General features: G+C 34.5%; 1 protein-coding gene across 3 annotated transcripts in view; it reads left to right on the forward strand.

Moving 5' to 3' along the window:
- Positions 1 to 18,195, forward strand: part of Cnot6l (CCR4-NOT transcription complex subunit 6 like) — a 122,721-nt gene extending 104,526 nt beyond the window's left edge. For all 3 annotated transcript variants that reach the window (XM_063247219.1, XM_063247220.1, XM_063247221.1), the window contains 3 exons: positions 3,045 to 3,272; positions 7,072 to 7,274; positions 11,084 to 18,195. In XM_063247219.1, coding sequence (XP_063103289.1) covers positions 3,045 to 3,272; positions 7,072 to 7,274; positions 11,084 to 11,296 — 644 coding nt within the window. In that variant the 3' untranslated portion in view covers positions 11,297 to 18,195. The remainder of the gene's footprint in view (positions 1 to 3,044; positions 3,273 to 7,071; positions 7,275 to 11,083) is intronic.
- The last annotated feature ends 4,956 nt before the right edge of the window (positions 18,196 to 23,151 follow it).

Below are 23,151 nucleotides of genomic sequence, written 5' to 3' on the forward strand. Positions count from 1 at the left end.
GAGTTTCTTTCTCTCCACATTCCAGCTAGCATTTGTTACTGATTTCTTGATAATAGCCATTCTTTTTGGGTTGAGATGGAATCTCAACATTGTTTTAATTTGCAACTCTTGAATGACCTGTGATGTTGAACACTTTTTCATATATTTATCTACTATTTCTGTTTCTTACTCTGAAAAGTATCTCTTCATTTCAGATGCTCATTTGGAAATGGCTCTTTAAATTTGACATGAGGTGCAATATTTCTGAGTTCTTTCTATTCTCTCTATGTTAGTACTTTTTCTGAAGAACATCTGGCAAAACTTATTTCTCACTTTGTGGGTTATCTCTTTATTCTGTTGTTGGTTTCTCTTTCCATGCAAAAGCTTTTTAATGAAATGAGATTAAAGTTGTTGACTTTTTTGTGATAGTTCTGTGCAATTGAGGTTTTGTTCATAAAGTCTGCCTATACCACTATCTTCAAAAGTTTTACCTATTCTCAATTCTAGCATAATGTTTCTGGTTTAATATTTGGATCCTTGATTCGTTTCCATTTTAACTTTAATGTGCAGTAAAAGCTATGGGACTAGTTTTAATGAAAGCCCATTTTTACAGCAACTTTTGTGAAAGAGGCTATCTTTCTTCCAGTGAGGAAAGGGATTTGGCTCCTTTGTCAAAGATAAGGTGGCTGAATATGTTTCCATTGTTTCTGTATTTCTAATCTGTTCCTCTGATCCTTGGGTCTGTTTTTCTATTCCTTTCTCTTTCTCTTTTTTCTTTTTCTTTTTCTGTTTTCCTTTTTTTTTTTTTTTTTTTTTTTTTTTTTTGCCAGTACCACACTGTTTTTATCACAGTAGGATGTAGGACAGTTTCAAGTCAGGGATTGTGATGCTCCCTGCTTTGCCTTTGTTGCCTGAATTGCCTTTGCTATTTTAGGTCTTTTCTGGTTCCAAATGAATTTTAGAATTGTTTTCTCTAATTCTGTGAGATAGGCTGTTGAAAATTTGATCGAGATTGCATTAACTCTGTATAACAATTTTGGGAGTATGGCCATTTTCACTATATTGGTTCTAGGTACATATGAATTAAAAAGATATAAAAATTCTAAATAAACCAGTATCAGTCAGTGAAATTGAAGATGTGATTAAAACTCTACCAACAAAGAAAAGCCCATATCCTGATGAATTCACTGCTGAATTCTACCAAGAAATTTAGGGAAGATTTAATGCTGCTACTTCTCAAAAACTCTTTAATGAAATTGAATGGGAAGTAGTACTCCCTAACTCATTCCTGGAAACAAGCACTACCCTGATACTGAAACCACAGAAAAACCCAACTGAGAAAGAGAGCTACAGGCCAGTCTCTATAGTGAGCATGGATGCAAAACTCCTGAATCAGATACTAGCAAACAGAATGCAGCAAATCATCAAGAAGATTATATACCATGACCATGATTATATACCCGGATTCATCCCAGGGATGCAGAGATGGTTCAATATACACAAATCAGTAAATATAATACACCTTTATCAATGGAGTCAAAGACAAAAATCATATCATCTCAATAGGGCTGGGGATTTAGCTCAGCGACATAAGCACCTGCCTGGCAAGCACAAGGTCATGAGTTAGATTACAGGTTCAAAAAAAAAAAAAGTGGAATCATCTAAACAGATGAAGAAAAACTATTTGACAAAGTCTAACACTCATGTGATAAAAATCTACAATAAATTGGAATAGATGGTCTTTATCTCAATCTGATAAAAGCCATCTTTGACAAACCAGTAGCCAACAACATACCAAATGGACAAAACCTGAAAGCTTTCGCTCTAAAATCAAGAACAAGAAAAGGATGTCATTGTCACCACTTTTATTCAGAATAGTTCTGCAAACATTAGCCACAACAGTTCGACAAGAGAAATAAAAGGAATAAGATTAGGAAAGGAGGAAGTTAAATTATCATTATTTGTCATGACACGGCACCCCATGACGTGGAAGACCCCAAAAATTCCACCAAAAGACTTCTAGATTTAATAACTGAGTTCGGTAGTGAAGCTGGATACAAACTCAACACTCCCAAATCAGTAACATTCCTGTACACAAATAACAAACTCACTGTGAGAGAGATTAGGGAAACATCTTTCACAGTAGCATCCAAAAAAAAAAGAGAAATACCTAACAATCAATCTGATGAGGAAAGTAAAAGACCTTTACATTGAATGCAACAATACTCTCGAGAAAGAAGAGGATATCAGAAAATGGAAAGATATCCCTTGTTCTTGGGTAGGAAGAACCTAATTCTCATTTAAAGTTTCTTTGTTTATATTAAACGTGTGGTATGATTTGTTTGGGTAGTGAATTCTAATTTTATTTTGTATTGGTAAATATACTTTTTTGTATAGGTAAATAGTACTTTTACTATTAAGCTGTCATAGCTAAGCTTTGGAAATGCACGATGAATGAGTACTGGGCAGTGCACCTAATTTAAGTGAGGACATAGGTAACTCAGATCATTAAAAACCCACCTCACAGGTTATTGTGCCATTTAAGTGGCAGCAACATTTAAAAGTGCTTGCTTAAACTAAGAAACCAGCAAATGCAAGGTGCTGTAATCCAACTTGATTATATCATGATAAAATTCCTAACTTGGATGTAGAGAGCATGGGTCATCAAAGTTTTTCTGTAAGAGACTAAATAAATAGTAAATAGGCTTATGGGCCACAAGCAGTCTTAATCACAGTCCTTGTGTGTGTGTGGGGGGGTAGGGGTGTTGATGTTGTATTGTAGTAGAACTCTTTAAAAATGTAAAAGCATTGTTAGCTCACACAGATGTGATGGGCCAGATTTAGCCTATGCATTACCATTTGTCAACCTAAGATAGAAGAGTAATTCCCATATTAGAATTATCAGAATCTCAGCACTTCGTTTTCTATCAACTAGTTTGAGATAGAAGAGCCATGAATTCCTGGAAGATGTTTAAAAAAATAGCTGTGAATCTTTCTGATAAAACAGATAAGATACCACTTTTTTTGAGGCAAAGTATAACTTTTTTTTAAATGTTTCAATATAGGTATGAAGCCTATTCATGCTGCAGAAAAACAGCTGCTTATAGTGGCAAATGCCCACATGCATTGGGACCCAGAGTATTCCGATGTGAAACTTATCCAGACCATGATGTTTGTCTCGGAGGTGAAAAACATTCTGGAAAAAGCTTCAAGTAGGCCTGGCAGCCCAACTGCAGATCCTAATTCCATCCCGCTGGTGCTATGTGCAGATCTTAACTCATTGCCAGATTCAGGTACTATGTCATTTCCTCCTTGCTTTCAATTTTGCTGTTAGGTTTAGTAGAAAAGCCAGCTTGTCCCTAATTTTGTGTGGGAGGGTGGAGTGGGTATGTGTTATACAGATTAAATCCAGGGTCTTATGTATCCTATACTACCACTGAATTACATTCCTGGCCCCCCCTTCCTTTTTCTTCCCTAACTTTTGAGTACATAGAGATTTTGCTTCTAAATTAGGGAGTATATCAGTGAGAATTCTAGGGGTGAGATAATGGGTGATTGGGGAAAGTTTTATAAAGAAACTATTTCCAAAGGTATGATTACAGTTAATAGAAAACAAAACATTGAATAATGCAGTACTCTGCCACTAAGGCAGTTCTGGTCTCTGTGGCACTCCTACTTGTAAAGGGAAAGTGGTGGGAGCTGTGATCAGAATTTGGAAAAATTAGTTAATTGTTCTAGGAGATCCTATGTAATACAGTGCAATCAATGTCCACTAGACCAACAAGAAAAGAACTCATGGGGAAAATAGACCCCTGCCTAACTGTTTCTATTTACTGATCTCCCAGTGCTGCTTAATATCTAAATCCAAGTGGAAACTTTAGGGGTGGGGTTTGTCACTTTTGCAATAAAGGTGAGCTTCCTGAAGCACAGAGTGTAGTGGAGAAGAGTAACCTGAAGTGACTACCAGAAAATATCACAGGTACCTAGTTAAATAACTTGTGCAAGTTTTCAGTAAATTCATTATAATTGAATACTAATGTTATGTATAGAAAATGATCATGAGTTCTCCTAGGATTTTTTATTCTTAACCAGTGCTGAACTACTTTGTCTAAAACTGTTTAATTTCATTTCAGATACTAAATTTCCCAGTTGCAGAATATTAAAATATTACTCATTTGCTATTATCAAAGCACATTCTTAAGTTTTGTTCATTACTATTATGAGGCTATTTAAAATAATCATTCAGCAATAAATAAAAAAACAAAAATTTATATTTGAAATACTTTTTAAAGTTACTAAGCTAACCACTGTCATCTCCTTAGCAAATAAATGCTGAGATTTTTATTTATAAATGTTTGTTTTCTGACCTGTAGACTAGATGGCACTTTAACCATGTTTTCCTTTCTTTGTCATTTTTTAAAATAAATTAATTGATTTAACATACAAATTTTTCTCTTATTTCATGTGATTTTTATTTGGTCTTTTTCGTTTTTACTGGTACCGGGAATCGAACTCACGACTACCTGCTTGCAAGTCAGGCACTTATGCTGCTGAGCTAAATCCCCAGCCCCTATTTCATGCGATTTTTAAAGCTGATTAATTATCATTGGTCACAAAAAGTGATGATCTCACTATGGAGCTAGACTTTCAGGGTTGAATCCTGGTTCTGCTACTGATATTGTACCCAAGTTCCTCTTATGTATGTGTATGTTTGTGTGTGGTGCTGGAGTTTGAATCCAGGGGCTGGTGCATGCTAGGCAAGTCCAGTATAACTGAACATACCATTACTCATAAATTCTTCATATTTTATAAGAAGATAATCATTTTATCAACCTCATTATTTGTAGAATTCAAGCATGTATAGTACATACAGTACTTGGAATTTGTTAGATAAATGATAGTTCCTTTTGAGCTAGTCACAGTTATTGTCCGTTACTCACTATTTATTGATCACAAACAGAGATGACTTCTAATACTAGTTTTCACTAATCCTTATCATTATGAGGGTTATGGTAATTTTCATGTTTGCTAATTCACTGGGAAACATACATTTTTAAATGTTGCTGTTTCAACTTTTTAGACATGACACATCTTAATATTTTTGACTTAGTGGTATCTCTGGCATATAAGGTTCTTTATAGTGTCAGAGTGAGAAAACTTACGCTATTTCAAAATGATATTATCTGACTATGGACATTGAAATGATGTGACATATGTTTTTGTTGTGTTTAATGTTTGTGATATATTTGAGATATGATCAAAAGGTACAGTGTCATTCATTCTTCTTACTGTACTCCCCTTGTTATTGATCACAGTTAACTCATCATTCTTGCCACTTCCTGAAGCCATTCTGGGAGTCATCTTTTATGACTGTCTTTATAAGATGTGATTAAAAAAAAAAAAAAAACACAGAATACTGCTGCCAAGTGCCATCTGCTGGAAAGGCAGGCTCATAAAAACATGATAGTGTGTCCTTATCTACCTTACCTCCTAGTCCTGGCACTTCATGTGACTTCTGACTCTTTCTCCAAAGTCAAATGACCAAGAAAGGTAAGTGTTTTGAATCTATTCAGGGCATTGAGACAGCTATGACAGCACAACAAAAGACTGGCTTTTATTCACATTACCTTTTTTATCCAAGAATGTGTCTGAAACAAGGGAGGGAGATCATCCCACTCAAAGTTCTCATTAAAGTTATTGAACAAAAATAAACCAATTAATAAATATTGAAGACTTTATCTTATTAATAAATTGTAATATAAGTGAGGGTCTTTAGTTGTGTTGATGTGGCTGTCTTGTTCTGAATCAGTTAAAAAATATTTGCCTTTCATGGTTATTTTTACTTTGGGGAAGAGGAAGAAGTTGCGTGGTGCCAGATCTGGTTTACTGGGTGGCAAAGGACAATACCATAATGTTATTATGAGCCTCCCTTTCCATATTTTTGACACTTAGGAAAGAGCTTTTCTAAAGTGCTTCAGATTGTGGCAGAAATGATGAGACAAGTGTGTTCAAAGCAAGGGTAAGTATTTTGAAGGGGATTAACGGCAACATGTCTTTTACCTAATAAATTTTTAAAAATGTAAACATTTACTGTGAGTTTTGGCCACACCTCTTTGATATATATTCCCAAACTTGTTGATTGACTGTGTATAATGAAAAAATACTAACAAGAAGGTGCTTTAGAATAATATTCGCCAAATAATAAGATCTAAGGGAGCAGTAAAACCCAAAATGTATAAATTTTATTGTAATAAAGAAAGGGAAAGAAAAGTACCCTGAAGGATACAACAGCAAGGGTGTTTAGATGTGTTAAATAGAAGACCATATTAATATTTTTGATTGGATTACTGAACACAACTGTTTGCAGTCTCACTATTTGAATGTTCACTTTGTGGGCTTTGACCCTGTGACCTGAAACACCATTTCTAAGATGATAGTGAGTAATCTATTAACTGGTGATAGCTTACTGTTTTGTTTTTTTTTTCTGTAGTTCTGAATTACTTGTACCCTTACACTGTTTTGTTTTGTTCTGCTTTTTGTTTCTTTTTCCTTTTAAATAAAAAAAGAAAAAAGAAAAAAAAAAGAATATTCACCAAACACTTAAAGTTAAAATCTTTCCGTTGAATACCACCTACCTCTTAGAAATCATCTAAAGCCAGAAGAACCACTAAGAATTGAAGATCTTCCTGGGTGATCCTGATACTTTGTCTTAGGGCAAATACCTTTCAGTGTGATACTTGATTTTTTTTTTTCTTGCTTTGTGTAGTAGAGATTAACAGATCCTTGGCATTGATCTTTATCTTCAGCCCTTTTATTTTTTAAGATAGAGTGTCATTGAGGTTACCAGGTTGGCTCAAACTTACAATTCTGTTGCATTAGCCTCCCACTGTACTAGGATTATAGCTATATACCACCATACCCAGCTGATACTTTTTTTTTTTTTTTTTAAATAAAAGAGGCAGTCTCATAGGATTCAACCTCATAAACCACTTTGAGCCTGGTGCTTCTACTTGTAAACAGATTTTAGCTTATAACCTTGTATAATTATGGACAAAATGCTACATGATGGTGATCCTTACTTCATTCTACTAGGTGTTGTGGAATATTTAAGCAATGGAGGAGTAGCTGACAACCATAAAGACTTCAAGGAACTAAGGTACAATGAGTGTCTTATGAACTTCAGCTGCAATGGAAAGAATGGAAGCTCAGAAGGGAGAATCACACACGGCTTCCAACTTAAGAGCGCCTATGAAAATAACTTGATGCCTTACACCAATTACACCTTTGATTTCAAAGTAAGTAGTAGCCTCTGCACTGGTATAGAAATTATATATACGAGCATGTAAACTCTTTTAATTGTTTATTGATGCATTTTATGTATAATGTTAACATTCGTTTTAACAAATCACCCTTTATTTACAATTATTTAATGTTCAAGAACTTTTTAAGTTCCCAAAACGTCTAGTCTGCATATATACCAAATCATAAAGAATTTTGTTAGGTTATGGTGGTTATTGTTGTCTTGAGAGTTTCTTTTTTGAAACTTCACTTGTTCAAATTCAAATAATACTGGCAGATATTCCTAAAAGGTTTACTATGTGCAAGGTACTGTTTAAATCGCTTGAGTATAGCCAGGTATGGTGGTGCATTCCTATAATTACACCACTTGCGAGGCTGAAGCAGGAGGATCACTGAATTCGAGACCAGCCTAGGCTACAAAGTAAGTTTAAGGCCAGCCTGAACTACACAGTGAGACCTGTCTCAAAAAGATCAAAACTGCATTAATAAGTAAGTTCACTTGAGTATATAATGGTATAATTATTCTTCAAATGTCCATACCATCGCTAATTTTTAAAAGCACCTAATGTAACTAAGTTCACCTTGAAAAATTTATATAGTATTCTGTCAAAATTTTATTAGTACTTTCTACGGATTTTTTTTTTCTTCTGCTGATCTTTCTTTAAATTTTTCTAAGGTTCTTTTAGGTATACAGTTAATTGTGAAAGGTTATATTGTAGTGATACTAATGCATTCCTATGCAGTGAAACACTGAACCTTTAAAAAAGGAAAAGAAAAGCAGTTTTTTACAAAACAAAAAAATAAATTGAAGGTCTCATACAGGGCCAGTTATTTTTTTAAAGCGAGTGATTGTGGTTGCTTATGTGATTGCTTTACCACTGCGTATTTTATGATTAGTTTGTCTATCTGGAACATTCCTGTTTTATTTTACCTCCATTTGACATTCTGACATTTCAGGCATCTATGCTAATATCTTGTACTATCCCCAAAACACAGAGATGTTAGTGGTTTGATAAAAGAAGCCACGAGAAAATTTAATACAATATGAAGAAATTTATGAAATGGGCTATTTCACGGCTCCAATATCCTTCTTTCCAAGAAACAGATAAGAGGAAATAGGCAATTCATGTGTTGATGTAATTAATCAGATTTTATAATCAGAAAGTGAAAGTTGCTGAGAAGTTGAATCTAATATTTTTGCACTTAGTCTTATTCAGTGATAGTTCAGTTTATTTTATTTTATTTTGTCTTTTTTGTTTTTATCAGTACCAGGGATCAAACTCACGACTGCCTGCTGCAAGGCAGGTGCTTATGCCACTGAGCTAAATCCCCAGCCCAGTTCAGTTTATTTTAATCACTCATGCATAATGTGTTGGTAAATATTTAATAGCTAACTTTCAGGAGAAGCCCTAATTTGTATTATTTGCAAGTTTCTGTGATTTGAGAATTTTTGCTGCTATAGATTCCAAGCTCCCAACATTATACTGTTGAAAACAATGAATGGAAAGGGGTATAAAGATAATTGGTACTAACCAGCTGTAACACACCACTATTTTTATGTAAGCTTAAACATTTCTACATTGGATAAGAGTTTAAGTTAAATCCTATCCTTGTAACATTAGTGATACATAATACATGTGCCAGCATAACCCAGAAAAATCTATAATGAAAGTTCCTAAAAATAAGTGTTCAGAAATTCTGCTACTGTCTTGGTATGTGTGTAGGTAAAAGAAAATAATATATTATTTCTAACTCAGTTTTTAAAAAAGTTTGTCTTTTCCTTGTTTATAAGTCAAAAGTCAGAGAAATAAAGTTTTGTGTATTAATCTAGTCATCTCAGTCATTTGAATAGATCTAAAATTCTGTGTTTCATCATTATATACATGTTGATAATTGAATCAAAAATCTTATTGTGTCACTTACGTGGTCCAAAGAAATACAATTAAAAAACCAGACATACTTGGTTGATATTTGGCTACATAGGATGGGATAAGATAGGACAGAGCTAGAAATAATGGGAGAAGAGAAATATAGAAGATACATAGGCTTGTTGGATCAGTGAATGAGAGGGTGTAATGAGATGGAATGGCCAAAGAACCAAGGGCCCATCTAACTAGAGAATTGAGCTTTTAGTACAAGCAATAGACAATGAACTTTTCAGGTTTGTACAAAATATTTTATGAAATAAATGCTATTCTAGTATTGAAAGCAATTAGTATAAAAGAGTAGGTAACATCAAGTATAAAATGTCATATGATCAGCCTTAGGTTCCAACATGGTATTCTGCCATTGTTTCACTGAGATGTTTAATTTTAGTTGGTGTAACATTTGTTTGCTTTCTTAGTTGTTGAATAAATGGTATTTAGAATTCAGAGTCCTTTAATCTAGATCTGGTTTGGGGTGAAGGATAAGCAGTTAGGAGAATTCTCACCCTAACTTGCCACCTGGTTAATAAACCTAATTCAAACTGCTGCTGCTCCACTCCACCTCCACATCCAGTCTAAATGCATGACTCATTTAATGAAAAGAGAAAAGACAGCTCTCCGTTATGTCAGGTCATAAGCCTTTTCCTGTTACCTTGTAAAATTTATAATTTCTTTCATTCTTTAAAAAAAAGCAGCATAACACTAGCTCATAAAGTTTGACTTTTTTCTCAAGTTCTGTAGACTTACACATTATAGTTTTTACTAAGATACAAAATGTATTTTCCCACATTACAGAAAGAAACTAAATGAAAAAAGCTAAAAATAATTGGATCTTTGTGGATTAATCCATGATGTTCTTTTTGAATGCGATAAAATTTATCATGTATAGTGTTTGTCTTCTTGGCTGTTTTTTCTTTTTTCATAGGATCTCTCACTGTATAGTACAGGCTGGCCTAGAACTCATTGTGTACTGGCCTCAAACTTGAGGCAGTCCTCCTGCCTTAGCCTCCTAATTCTGGGATTACAGGCATGCATAACCATGTTCCACTTATTTGTGAATAGTTAGTTTCAGGGGTAGAAATATTTCTCCCTAATTGAGTTTCTGCTCTCTTGATTTGGGTAGTAACTGTCTGGGAAGAAATTTGGCTTTCCTGTCTTATATACAGAGTCTAGAACAGTCAAGCCTACATTGGTTTTGAGACTTATTGATCCAATAACTCATCTAACTCTGAAAAATGCAACTTATATCTATGGGTCCCTGCTAAATGATTTTTCATTTAAGTAATCTTATATAGTAAGGAAATCAGAATGTATTAAGATTTGTGAAAAATTACTATCTTTAAAATAAAGAATAGAGTAGAATAGTTAAATGTGCACTGTTTTGGGAAAACTGAATTATGATTACAAATCTGGAAACATGTTTCATGGTGGCTTTGTGTGTGTTCGGATGTCTCAGTGTAAAAATAATTGAAAATAATCTCATTAAAATAATTTCAGTACTTAGCTAAGTTTTTATAAATATTAGCTTCTACTTTTTGTCATTGACAGTACAATTATATTAGGTTTTACTAACTCTGGCAGGCCAATTCATTCTAAATCTGTTTAGATGTAATTTGGTATGTTTAGCTTCTCAGTTTATCAGTTATGCCCAAGTGACTCAGTAGGATATAGTGTGTTTCTGTTGTGCCAGCTTTATTTCTTGTAATTCCTATTGAAGACTTGAGCCTTATTTACCCACTGTCAAGGTAACGAGTACCAGAAATACAGTTTTCTTGATTATTTGGCTTTTATATATTATGGATTGTTCTTTATATAGTTTTTATTTCCTAAGCATATATTTCTCTCTCTTTTTTTTCCCCCAAACCCCAATCTCTTTCCAGGGTGTGATTGACTACATTTTCTATTCCAAGACTCATATGAACGTGCTTGGTGTCCTGGGGCCTTTAGATCCTCAATGGCTGGTTGAGAACAACATCACTGGGTGTCCACACCCTCACATCCCTTCAGACCACTTCTCACTGTTAACACAACTTGAACTCCACCCTCCAGTCCTGCCTCTTGTCAATGGTGTTCACTTGCCTAATCGGAGGTAGTGGAGTATTGCCCCGCAAAGATGGGGACCCGTTGCTATGGACCTGTACAGTTGTAAATCAAAGTATGTAGGAGTGAAGTATGGCCATCCTTAAGCTGCTTCTTCAGGTTCCTTTCATTATGTGTTTGCTATAAGACTTTGTGCATTTTTGTGCATACTGATATCATTTGGCACTAGGGCTGGAACCAGAATAGTACTTTCCAAAATTTTAATTTAACATTTTTAAATTTGGACATTCTTCTTAATTATATTGTCAGTATTCATAATTGATAAATCACCAATTCGAAGCCCAAGAACATTGTATTTGCTTTCTTGAAACACATTTTTGTGAATGATTTCAAATGAGCCAATCATTGTATAAAAAGAAATTTTTAAAAACTATACAAGATTTTAAATTGAATGATGGCATGCATTACAAGGAAAAATTTCTTGAATTTCTGCTTTTCTTCATGATAAACTAACTTTTGGCTCCCTAAATCATTTGCACATTAACAAAGCACTTAAATTTTCTTTATTTGTATATAAACTACAATATAGCCTCTATCTATAAGGAAGTTTGAGAAATTAAAAGATGATTATACAATTGCCTTCAAAATCAAGCATTCAGTAGCACTGACAGTTCGTTGGAGATTCACCAGTTGCTTTGAGGAATCACTTTTTTATTCCTGTTTAGTTACAACTTTTTGAGAAGTATTAATTGTAAGCCTCTCTCTTCAGTTCAGTTGTAGGGAAATAGCAAGTAATTTAGAATTTGGTATATTGAAAATGCATACAAAATTTGTATCTGATGTTTTTCATATTTTCCTACCCTTTTCTGTCTGATTGTACTAAAAAAAGAGATACTACATGATCTGTTACCATTTTTTGCCATTACAGTTAAATGTTTATCAAACTGCTGAAAAGAAGCCCTGATCAAAATTTCAGAAGGGGAAAGCCATACAAATATTTCATGTGTTTCCCCAAGTAAGTTTAACTATCTGTTGGTTTGGGATTTTTCAGGTAACAATGCAGATGATTGGAGGGAGTGAAAGCATAGATTTGGGGGCAGTAGTTGAAAACTTCGGATCATTTTTCCTAACTCTAGCTGCCAAATGGCCATCATATGCTTTTAATCTTTGTTTCTATTGTCTGTCAGGGTTGAATTAAGAAGCTACTGGTTTATTCTCAACTGTTGATGCCTTTAGACATGTTGGCATTTTTTTTTCTTTTCTTTTCTTTTTCTTTTCTTTTTCTTCCCAGGAGGGGCCATTTTAAAATCAATGGCTCAAAAGACAGTGAATATAACACTGCTTTCTGGGGGAAAAAAATAATTGCCACGTGATGTTAATTATGGCACAGTAACAGGAAAAGGTTGTGTCTGTGTTTTTAAGTTTTTCTTTATTCTGCTTTTTTGCTGCTATAAGAACTTTCTGAAATTTATATTTTAAACTTTTCATGCACTTTACTGTTTCTAGTCTCAAAGTGTGATATTTTTAATAAACAAATTTTCCATTATGTGAATGAAATTTTAAAAGAAATAACCTATATTTGTGTCTTGCTAATATATAAAGTATAAGTCAAATTTAAATTATTTAATTAGTTTTAAATATATACATTTGTCTCCTCTTTCAAACCTGACATGTTAGGTTGTTTTATTAGTCTTAAATGATGCATTTCCTTTGGTCATTTCTTGCATAAATCAATCAGGCTATATACGATAATATTTCCCTAAAGGGTAATTTTAGTGGGATGAGGGTGGTGGGATGATGTGATAAATAACATGTATGAGATTGTATCAGTAGGGTTCTGTACAGCCTAAACCTAATCCCCCTTTTAAAAGTGCCTAGTGATAGAGGCGTTGTTTGTCATCTATTATAATTGGAATGTCATTGTAGTTCAGTGAAGTTTCATGTAAATAAAATATTCTTTTAAATATTTTAAAGTATCAGAATAAACAAAAACAACCCTTATGACAACAGATTTTCCTCCATGTGCAGGTACCCCTTCTTATATACCTCAAACATCCAACATCTAGCCATGCAAATTGAAGCATAGTACTGGAAAGTAGAATAGCATGAAAAACTTAATTTTGTGGACATTACCTTTTTTTTGTAATCAGCTACTGTATGTTTTATTTTGGGTCTTTTATTTTGGGTGGGTTTTCTGCTGGGAGGTATATGCACTAACAAAACATTTTCCTCCTTTCATATGCGCATGTTAATTAGCAATGTGAGCAATATTTCCTACCATACTTCACTCCCAATATTTTTGAGATATTTGTATAAAATGGAATTTAAAGTTCACTTATGATTGTATATGAACCACAGAGGAGCCCATTTATTAATAAAAAACTTTTTTAATAGTTAAATGTAGAGGGAAAAATAAAAAAAAAATTGGGAAACATTGTAAACAGCTTAAGTTTATTTTGTGTATGATTGAGGCACTCTGTTGCAGGAAGGTGTGTAATTGGGTTCTCTCTGCTTCCAAATGCACTCTTTCAAACCAGTCATTATCCTGTGTACTTTCAATGTGGATTAAGTAAATGTTGGTAGTAACTTTGTTGAAGTAGGTAATTGTGTTATGTTTTGGGTGGCGCACACACTTGGGGCATGGTAACCCAAATTTCATGTGCACGGTTTCCCTTGAGCCCACTGCCCAAATTTCACAACACCCTTCACCCTCTGTTCCCTTTGTAAAAGGAGTGGTATCTGTTTTGAGCTGCCAGTTCAGATGATCAGAAGAGCTGCTGTCCTCAGCATTGTCTTGTTAAAATGCGTGCCATTTGGAACTTTGGCAGTAAGAAGCCAAAAGGAAGAGGTGACTGACATACAGTATATATTCAACAAAAATAAAATATATATGCTCATAAACTTTCTAGTTCTCAGAATAAGTTAAGCTTTAATGTCATTGAACTGCTGCATATTTTATGTGAACATAAAAGACAATGGGGCATTTTAAGATTGTGATATGTTCTCTTAAAAACCGTTAAACATGGTTTCTGATATTTAAGAACTGGAGTGTTCTTTAAATTTATTAAAAGCAGTGTTTGAAGAAGGGAAAACGGCACTGTTTGCCATTATCAGTCATAAAAGTGCATGTCAAATCACTCTCTCAGGCATCAGTATCTGCCTCATAGCTTTACATATTTTGATGGGGAACATTGCAGCATCCTCAGGACTGACGTCTGAAAAAGGCTCAAATCCACGTACTGCTCCTTGCTTGTTGACTTTGTTTTAAAATATTGTGCCTGGTGTCAACTTTTAAGCAACAGCACTGCCTAAAAGCAAGCAGAGAACAGAATCCCAGCACCATTCTATAGGCAACTTTTTAGAATTCAGATATAGTAAATCTGTTCAAGATTTATGATGTTGTATGTAAAAAATTTTTGTAAACATAGCTGAATATTTTTGTTTCATTTAATGTAAGGTGTGTGAACGTTCATTTGAATATCACATGTTAAAGTCAGGTATGGCACAATGGGTTCTGAGACCAGCTTTTTCCCCCCTCCCATTTGCCTTTTCTAAGCTCTTTTCTTTTCAAGTTACTTTTCTGATATTCATAGACAGATATTTAATTTTATTGTTAAGCATCTTGTGTGAATGTATTTAAAAAGCCACTGTGTTTTAGTTTGCAGAAAATATAAAAAGCTCTGTTTCTTATTTGCTCCTTTTTTTTGATGTCTTAAAAGTTATGTATTGAATCACAGAGATGAAAAGGAGAAAGTTGAACAATATCTAAGACTCATATCACTTGATTCTATGACAGATTAAATTAGAATGGAGGGTGTAGTATTAAAACTGGAACTTGGACAAACATATTCTATTTAAAAACTCTGCCTCCTAAGTAAGTTTTGTTAAATGGGTGAAAACTTGTATATCTAAAAGTCACTAATACCATCTATACTTCCAGTATAAAACAAGAAGTAGAAAGCACAAGAAGAAATAGGTTAGATAAGTTTTTTGAAGGAACCACAGGTATAGTATATGCTTTGTCATTCCTGATATAATTTTCTAATGTTAGAAATGAACTCTGTCCCAATACTTAATTTGATTTTAAGATTTATATTCTAAGTTTGATGTAGTTCAATAGCTTTGCAAAGTATGCTGACTGATCAGTAGCTACAGTCATAGAAAAACATCAATTTTTGCTACAGTAATGGTTTTATAGCAAACAAAGGCTTTATTGCATGTTTCAAAATGACAGTCACGCATCTGTTTTGACAGAAATGTGAATTTTCACATTTGTAAGGCTCTTTTCCCTTACCTGCCCTCTCCTCTTCAAAATACCAACTTTCTTATGTGTTGAGATTCACTTGCCTCTTTTCCTTTTGAATTATATGATATTTGTATGACACTGTCAGATAGCAAATTAACTTGAAAAGTTAGAATTATTTTTCTAAGCAAGGAACTTTAATTGAATGTGTAGACAGGTGGGAACTTTTATTGTTGTTTTGGGCAATTACAGTTTTATAATGCCATCAAGATCACCAATTCAAATTAAAAAAAAATTATTGTATCTTTAACCTGGCTCACTTACCAAAGTTGTAATCTGTTTAAGAGTAAAATGCATAGGGCACCTTTCATTATTGCCACCTAAAAGCTAAGGGTGAAAAGAAAGAAAGCCCTTACATCTTCCACTGCAGGATATTCTGAACAAGAGCCACAGAAAGAAGAAAGCAAAGCAAAACAAAAACCACAATAATTTTCAAGAAGGAGGTAAGGGAGAGCATGCATATTTCTTACTATAATCAAACACTTTCTTTATGCAAATTTCTCTTTTAAATCACAAGTCCTGAAGGAAGAAATAAGGAAATAACGAATATATTTTGATATGTTTGGTTAGATTTGAATTACTCTTTTTTTAACCCCGCTACCCCATTTGAATTATTCTTAAACCAAAGGAAAATAAGAATGTTACAATTTTCATTCATCAATATGACATTGAAGTTAGGGAATATTTTAAGTAAAAGAGTTTTTACTTTCAAAGCAAATGAATTAAGAACATGTCTAGTAAATGTTAATTTTTTATGGCACATCATTCCAAGTGAGTAGTGTTGGACTGAAATTAGAATTTTCATCAGAAGTAAAATTACATTAGATTAAGGGTGTGCAAATGCAAGTGATATGACTCTTTTGGCACGGTAGCATGGTATATTTGGCTTTTAGAGTCTTTTAGAAGGCATAATTTGGCTCCTTTTACTATTTTGTTAAAACAATCTCATAATTTTTATTTCTATGTCTGTTACTTTTAACTCTAAAGCAATCATGATGGTCTTTTCAGAAATGGTCCATTCTTACTCATTTCAGTTTTGTGTTAATTTTAAGTTACTGATGTTTTCTTTAAAGTTACCAGTTATATGTATGTAGAAAATTTGTTTAATTTGCCTGTAGTTATCTGAACTCACAAAATTGGCTCAGCATTGATGTGTGAAACAGTGGCTTTGCTTCTTACTTGATGGGTGTGGTAACCTACTACTTGTTTCAATCCTGATGCCGTGAGTGATGCAGTATCTGGATTTGTATTTGTTCAGAAACTGTACTGTCCTTTCTCTGTGCTTGACTTGCTAAAAAATATATTCCCTTACCTGTGAAATTTCTGAGCGGTGCTCTGCCAACTTTTGGGGTGGGGTGGTTTGGATGACTGTGTTACAGCACACTGGATCTGGAATTGTTCAGTGTTGTGAGTGGCAAATTTCTTAAAACACCAGCAGCACTGAGAAGTGCACTATGGGCATTGGTACAGTTGTTCAAATGCAAACAATTCTTTCATCTAAGAGAAGCTGAGTTACAGGGTTCAACAGGGGTATTTGCAGTATTTCAAGAAGGATGAATATTTCAACTTTTTTGCCTCTGAAGTGGGACAGTAAATAGGGGTTTCCCCCACCCCCAACTTAAGAGAATGTACTTAACGTTTTCTCTTTGAAAGGGCCCAGATGTTTGGTCAAATTCACTATGGATTAATTTATATCTTCTATTGTGATTTCTTTCAACCAAATAATAAGTGCCAACTAATTTTCCATGTGGCTGTCTTCTTTTCTGCTCAGTTTACCATTTGAGTAGGGAGGAGTCCATTCATTTTCATTACCTGACATTAAGTTAACTAATTCATTGTTTTACATACATTTTATTCATTTTATGGCCTAAAAAATGCTTTTGTAACTAATTCCAATGGTCAGAAAGCAAAGCACATGATTTGCTCAAATTTTAAAATTGAGCAAGGTGTTCAGTAATTTTTTACTGAACACTTTTTGACAGTCTCTGTTAATACTATTTCAAAATAAATTGTTTTGAGTTTACTTTGATTTTGTCTGAAGAAAAAGCCAAACATTAAATCAATTTGTTGCTGTGTTCCAATAATTGGTTTAAAATCTAAGGTTTTCTTTTTTAAGTCAAATGATTTTTAAAAAGTGCCATGTAATTGTAGCTTGCTAGTGTTTAATAGACTGATTCTGTAGTGTTCTAAACATTTTACATTGTCATCCCTGGGTGGAGAAAGTGATTCTATTCTTATTGAACACATTCTTCCTGACAAAATCACCAGCTGCTTTATTTTTCTATTTATTAAACAATTGATGAGTCAATCTTGACCAAACTGCTTAGCTGAGATATTTTTCACAATAGACACTATACAAAATGTGTGTGTGAAAGGACACAGTTAGGTGATAGTGTCTTTTCATTAATGTGAACATTGACTAAACAAAGCAGTCCTGCCTTTTATATCTTGTGGCAGCTCAGAAGGGAGGTGCTTAAGAACCTTAACTACTGTCAGATGATAAACTTTTTCCATTTTGAAGATTGGGTACTGCTCACACATGATGTATAGGGCTAAATATATGCTTGTTTCCTTGCACCTGTGTATTTCTCCTTTTCTCTTTCCCTTTCCTTCCCTGTAGGCAATAAATGGCCATTTTGCAACTGCGTACTTTTGTCTTGGTTTTTGATTTGTATTTGTGCAGTGTAAGTCTCTACTTTTAGATTGATGTTTCTCTTACAAAGTGAATTAGAGAGCCAAGGTAATTTAGGCAAAATGTTTACGAATTTATGTTACAATTTTTTTCTCACAAAAATAATACTTAAACAAGGCCTTTGTTTAAGATAGTTTTTGAATCTTCTCATGTATCTGTCTCAGCCAGAAAGAAATCCAAGCAGAGGGACATGTGTCACTTCTGAGTAGAATTTGAAGAGCCAATATGTAATTTGATACATTCATTTTCTTGTGTATTGGCGATTATGAAAGTGTATGTTGAGATGGACACCAACTTCTAGATCTTCAAGTGATTTAGATGTTCAGGACTCTCCCTGATGACCTTTAGACCTAACAGTACACTCAGTAAGAAACAAATGCTAGATTTGTTTCTTTAATATAATAAAGGCTATTAGTATTTAAATTTAGCTTATCCTGACTGACAGACAACCATCAGATAAGCTGAATACCAGAACTGCCCGCACTGTAAAATTCTACAATTACAAGACCTAGACCTAGAGTAAATTCATTCAAAACACAGTTAGGTATCCTCTGTGATCAAGGTACTGTGAAGGATATAAAGATGAAAGACAAGCTCCCTGTGCTGAAAGAAACTACAATACAGATGTACTTATAACACAAGATGCTGAAATATTTTAGTTGGAATAGTGATCTTAGGATCTTGGAAAAAGGGTGGGGAAGAAAGGAAGGTTACACAGTGGAATAATTAGAAATTCTGCAAACTCTAGAGATACTCAGCTGAAAAAATGACTCAAGTTGTATGATTCAGAACATTGTAACAGTGAAACAGATCAGTATGTTGAATGCTTGCGGAGACAGTGACATTATTTTGGAACATCAATAGCATTCTCTGTGTTGAAATTTTAGTACTTATTGACTCAACCATTTTAACTGAACACCCAATGTGAACTGGCTCCTGACCATAAGGGCTTTGTTTTATAGGACCCTTTATGTGGGCCAGCCTTTAAGGCATTCTCCAGAAACAGGCCCCTGTGAAGTTGATCTTGAAGTTCAGGGTTTATAGTAATTGCCTTTTTGGTAAGACTCCTGGGTTACAGCATCAAAGATTTTCACCAAGTGTCCTGGCATTCACTGTTATTACCCTTGGCAAAATATACACATTGGTGGAGTGGAGATAAGAAAATCTCCTGAAAGAGTTCTCTTCAAAAGCAGAGAACAAGACAAGTTGATTTGGATAAATGATCCTAATCATCCATGATGATTAGGAATAATGAAATAAGGAAGGAAAGCACAACTTAACTGTTTATCACCACTGTGGGTTTACAGGGACATAAACTTGCAAAGAACCCTCTGAAGACTGGAAATACTCTTGCATTGTTTACATGAGGGATAGGAAAACAGAATTCTGAGAAAAGGGTTACTCAATGAGTGTGAATTCGTTTTCCCTCCCACTATATTAATATAGTGCATCTATCAAATTAACAAATTTATTCAGGTGTCCATATAGTGGAATAGGATTGGGGGTACTGAAAGCAAGAAACTTGGTATGGCTCCAGCAAAATGCATTAAGCATTAAGTTATACCTCTGTGCATCAAGTTGCTAATACTAGTGAGAATGATAAAGTGAGCCAAGGGCATGAAATGAACATAATATTTTGCTACAGTGGATTAACTATACTATTGAATTCTGTTTGGACATTAAATCGATTTCAACAGCCTTTTAGCTTCTGATAGGCTGTGATCTCAACAAAAATAGACAAGGAATCAGGGAAGAAGGAAAGCCAATACAATGGTGAGTTACTGAGTTAATCACTTTTGTAGCCCACTGAGGCATGACCCCTCAAATGTACCTCAGAATGTCCACCAATGTAGAAGTGTTTACCCAGTGACCCCTGTACTCCATTAATTGAGTCACTTACCTGGATGCTAACTTCACATATCCAGATTTGGCTTTTTGATAGATTTAACATAGCAAGGGAGTTTGAATTTCTGTTGAAGCAAATCAAATATGCTCAAATACAGCAGTAAACATATTAAAACCCAAACACAGTCCTGTGTTTTCTAAGCATAGTATAAATACTTGTTTGTAGAGATACAAGGGATCTTGTTTATAGATCTTGGCAAAAATAATATAAATTAATACAAAATAGTACATACCATTGAAGGATTATATGCCAGACACTACATGCTTCATATATATAAACTCAGTCCTCACAATAATTCATCATATATTGCAATTTATATACACTGTAATTCTCTTTTTTAGATAAAATTGAGGCCAGAAAAGTTGGTAAATCAATAGCTGTGTGATTTTGGGCACAGGTTAGTGCAGAAAACAGAAAAGGGTTGTGCAATATGTCTGTGCTGTAGTGGAAATGGCCCTTTCCATTGAGCCATGGAACCCTGTAGACCTGTGGTATTAGAGGCTCAGCTGCTATTATACAGTACTTTTATACAGTGGCAGCAGTAGGCATGTATATATAGGCAACTCTTGATACTCTTTTTTCCCCTTTATTGGTAGCAAATTGATGAGTGCTAAATTGTGTGAAAGGGGCTCAATAATCAAATTGACCCCCTAGTCAGTCACCAAGACGAGCCAAGGAGCTAGCCAAGGAAGAGAGGACATTGTGGGTAATGGAGGAGGGAGTCAATAAGCATGAAGTTTAACACTGTAATAGCTGCAACCCACGAGGCTATACATTATCTACCAACCTTTTCCTTGTACATATCCCTGGGTGTTTCTGGAGAGAGGAAAAGAGATGTTTTCACAATGTCTTAAACCCAAGTAGCTTGAGGTAATGCTATGGTACACTGTCTTGATTCCCTGCTTTAGAACTCACTTTTCCATCTGCAAGGAGTGTAGGAAGCTGGAGTTAACATCCAAGAAGCTGAATTGGCCTTTCAAAAGCTACAACTATGGCAGGAGCTGTCCATGGGGTGAGGGGAGGGTAAGACAGAGACGGACACTACTTCTGGGGGCTGAGATGGTAGATGATGCAGAATGCTAGAAATAACACTGCAATAAGAGGAAGAGAAATTTTCTAGCTTTCCCTCCTTCCCCGTCTAGTTTTGCACTATGTCTGTTACTGCTAACCAAAAGTGATTGATAAGCCCTGGAAGATGCTTTTGCCTTGATCCACTCAAAATAAAGGAACCATAGGGAAAGTATAAGAGAGCAAACAAGCCTTGCCTTCTACTTGCATTATGTATCAAGAAACCACAGCTTATAGTTCAAATAATTGTAAAATCTCTGAGTGCTGTTTCTGTTCTGTTTCTTGCCTGTAAGGAGGTTGTTACTGAATTCAGAGATGACAAAACAATCTTAGAGTTTTATGTTGAATAGCTATTTCCCTGGACTATTTCTGGTACCAAGTGTTGTATCAGTAAGGAGCAACTCAGTAAAACAAAACTTACTCTGGGTATAGCAGATAGAAAATAATTAGTGTAAGGAGAATGATTACATAGGTTAATGGAAGAACTGGGATGTCAGACTGTTGAGGTAGTCCTAAAACTAGGAAAAACACATTGTTTGGGCTGGGAGGGGATAGTGTTACAAGAGCTTATACTGAGCCATCTAGTAGAATGTAGCAGTGATGAACCATTTGGAACAGCCAGTCTGGCACGCATACCATAGGTTTACCATCACTGAGCTACAAGCACTCAACTGCTTTTTTGTGAGATGTAGAAACAGAATTATCCCATGGGAGCTGATGCTATGGAGGGAACAACCACTGCCAGATATGTCACCGAAGTGTGAGGAGGAGCCTGGTGTGTGTATTGGGGTGGGATGTGGTAGTAGGGGGAGAGAGAGCAGGGAGGGATTGGAGAAGCTTTTCTTCCATCCCCAGGCAATGCAGTCAGGATTCCTATTTGCCAAACCTGCTCAAAAGCAACTTAACAGGCATCTGGAGAATGTTGGCCCAGAAATACAGGCAAAACTAGGGAAAAATAGAGATGAATCAGCAGAAATAAGAAATGATCACAAAAATGTATCTCATTTTTGTAATTATGTACACACTAGATGCTGTGAATGGATTCATAGGATATGGTACAAGTCTTCAAGAGAAGCTAGCTATATTAATATAAGTAGTGAATATGTCAGTATATTTATATAATACGTGCTTATATAACATGTCTATATCAGTAGTATGGACAGCATGATTGCCAAATCTTGTATAATCCCAGTATTCCTGATAAGCCTACTTAGGTACATTTTATATAAGAAAGAATTATCATTACAGAGGCTAAAAATTGCTTATAATAGCAATCTTTTAAGTAAAATCTTAATTACATAATTACCATATTCTAAACCCAAAAGACAGCATATGTTTCCCCTGTTACAAGCTTGGTATTCTTTAGTAATTTGCAACTACATAGCCAAATGATTTGTCTACATTTAGTAGAGCATGAACGTTGTGTGAGGGTGAACCTTTTAGAGCTTTGAGATCCTAAACATACAGGAGGAAAAAGTATGGCATATCCTACTTTGAGATACTTATTTCCACTTCCTTTATTTTAATGTTTTCACATCTGTAAACATTTGGGGGAGGAGATAAAGGGAATCTCTTCCTAAAAGTATTAAGCCAAAAATATTTTCCAATTTTTTTGCTCATTCTTTTAATCATTTCTCAAATAGTTTACATGAGAAAATGATAAATTCAGAACTTTGTATTTAATTTACATTCTATGTCACTTTTTTTAAAAAGAAAAAAGACTTCTATGTTCTGAATGTATGAATCTGTTCATGGTGACCATAAAGTTAGATTCATACATTGACTTAATCCATGACATGTCTTCTACTTTTTTTTCCCCAGTGGAAGGAAGAAAGATTTGTTAGAGAGATTGATAGCATCAGAATGTACTACTTTTCTTAGTGTCTCCTAGCTTAAGTTTTTACTTGCACAACTGGCCAAACAGTTGTTTCTGAAGAGT

The sequence above is a fragment of the Cavia porcellus genome, unplaced genomic scaffold (genome assembly GCF_034190915.1).
Source record: "Cavia porcellus strain 051 isolate PalLab524CR breed Dunkin Hartley unplaced genomic scaffold, mCavPor4.1 scaffold_4, whole genome shotgun sequence".
Taxonomy (NCBI): Eukaryota; Metazoa; Chordata; class Mammalia; order Rodentia; family Caviidae; genus Cavia; species Cavia porcellus.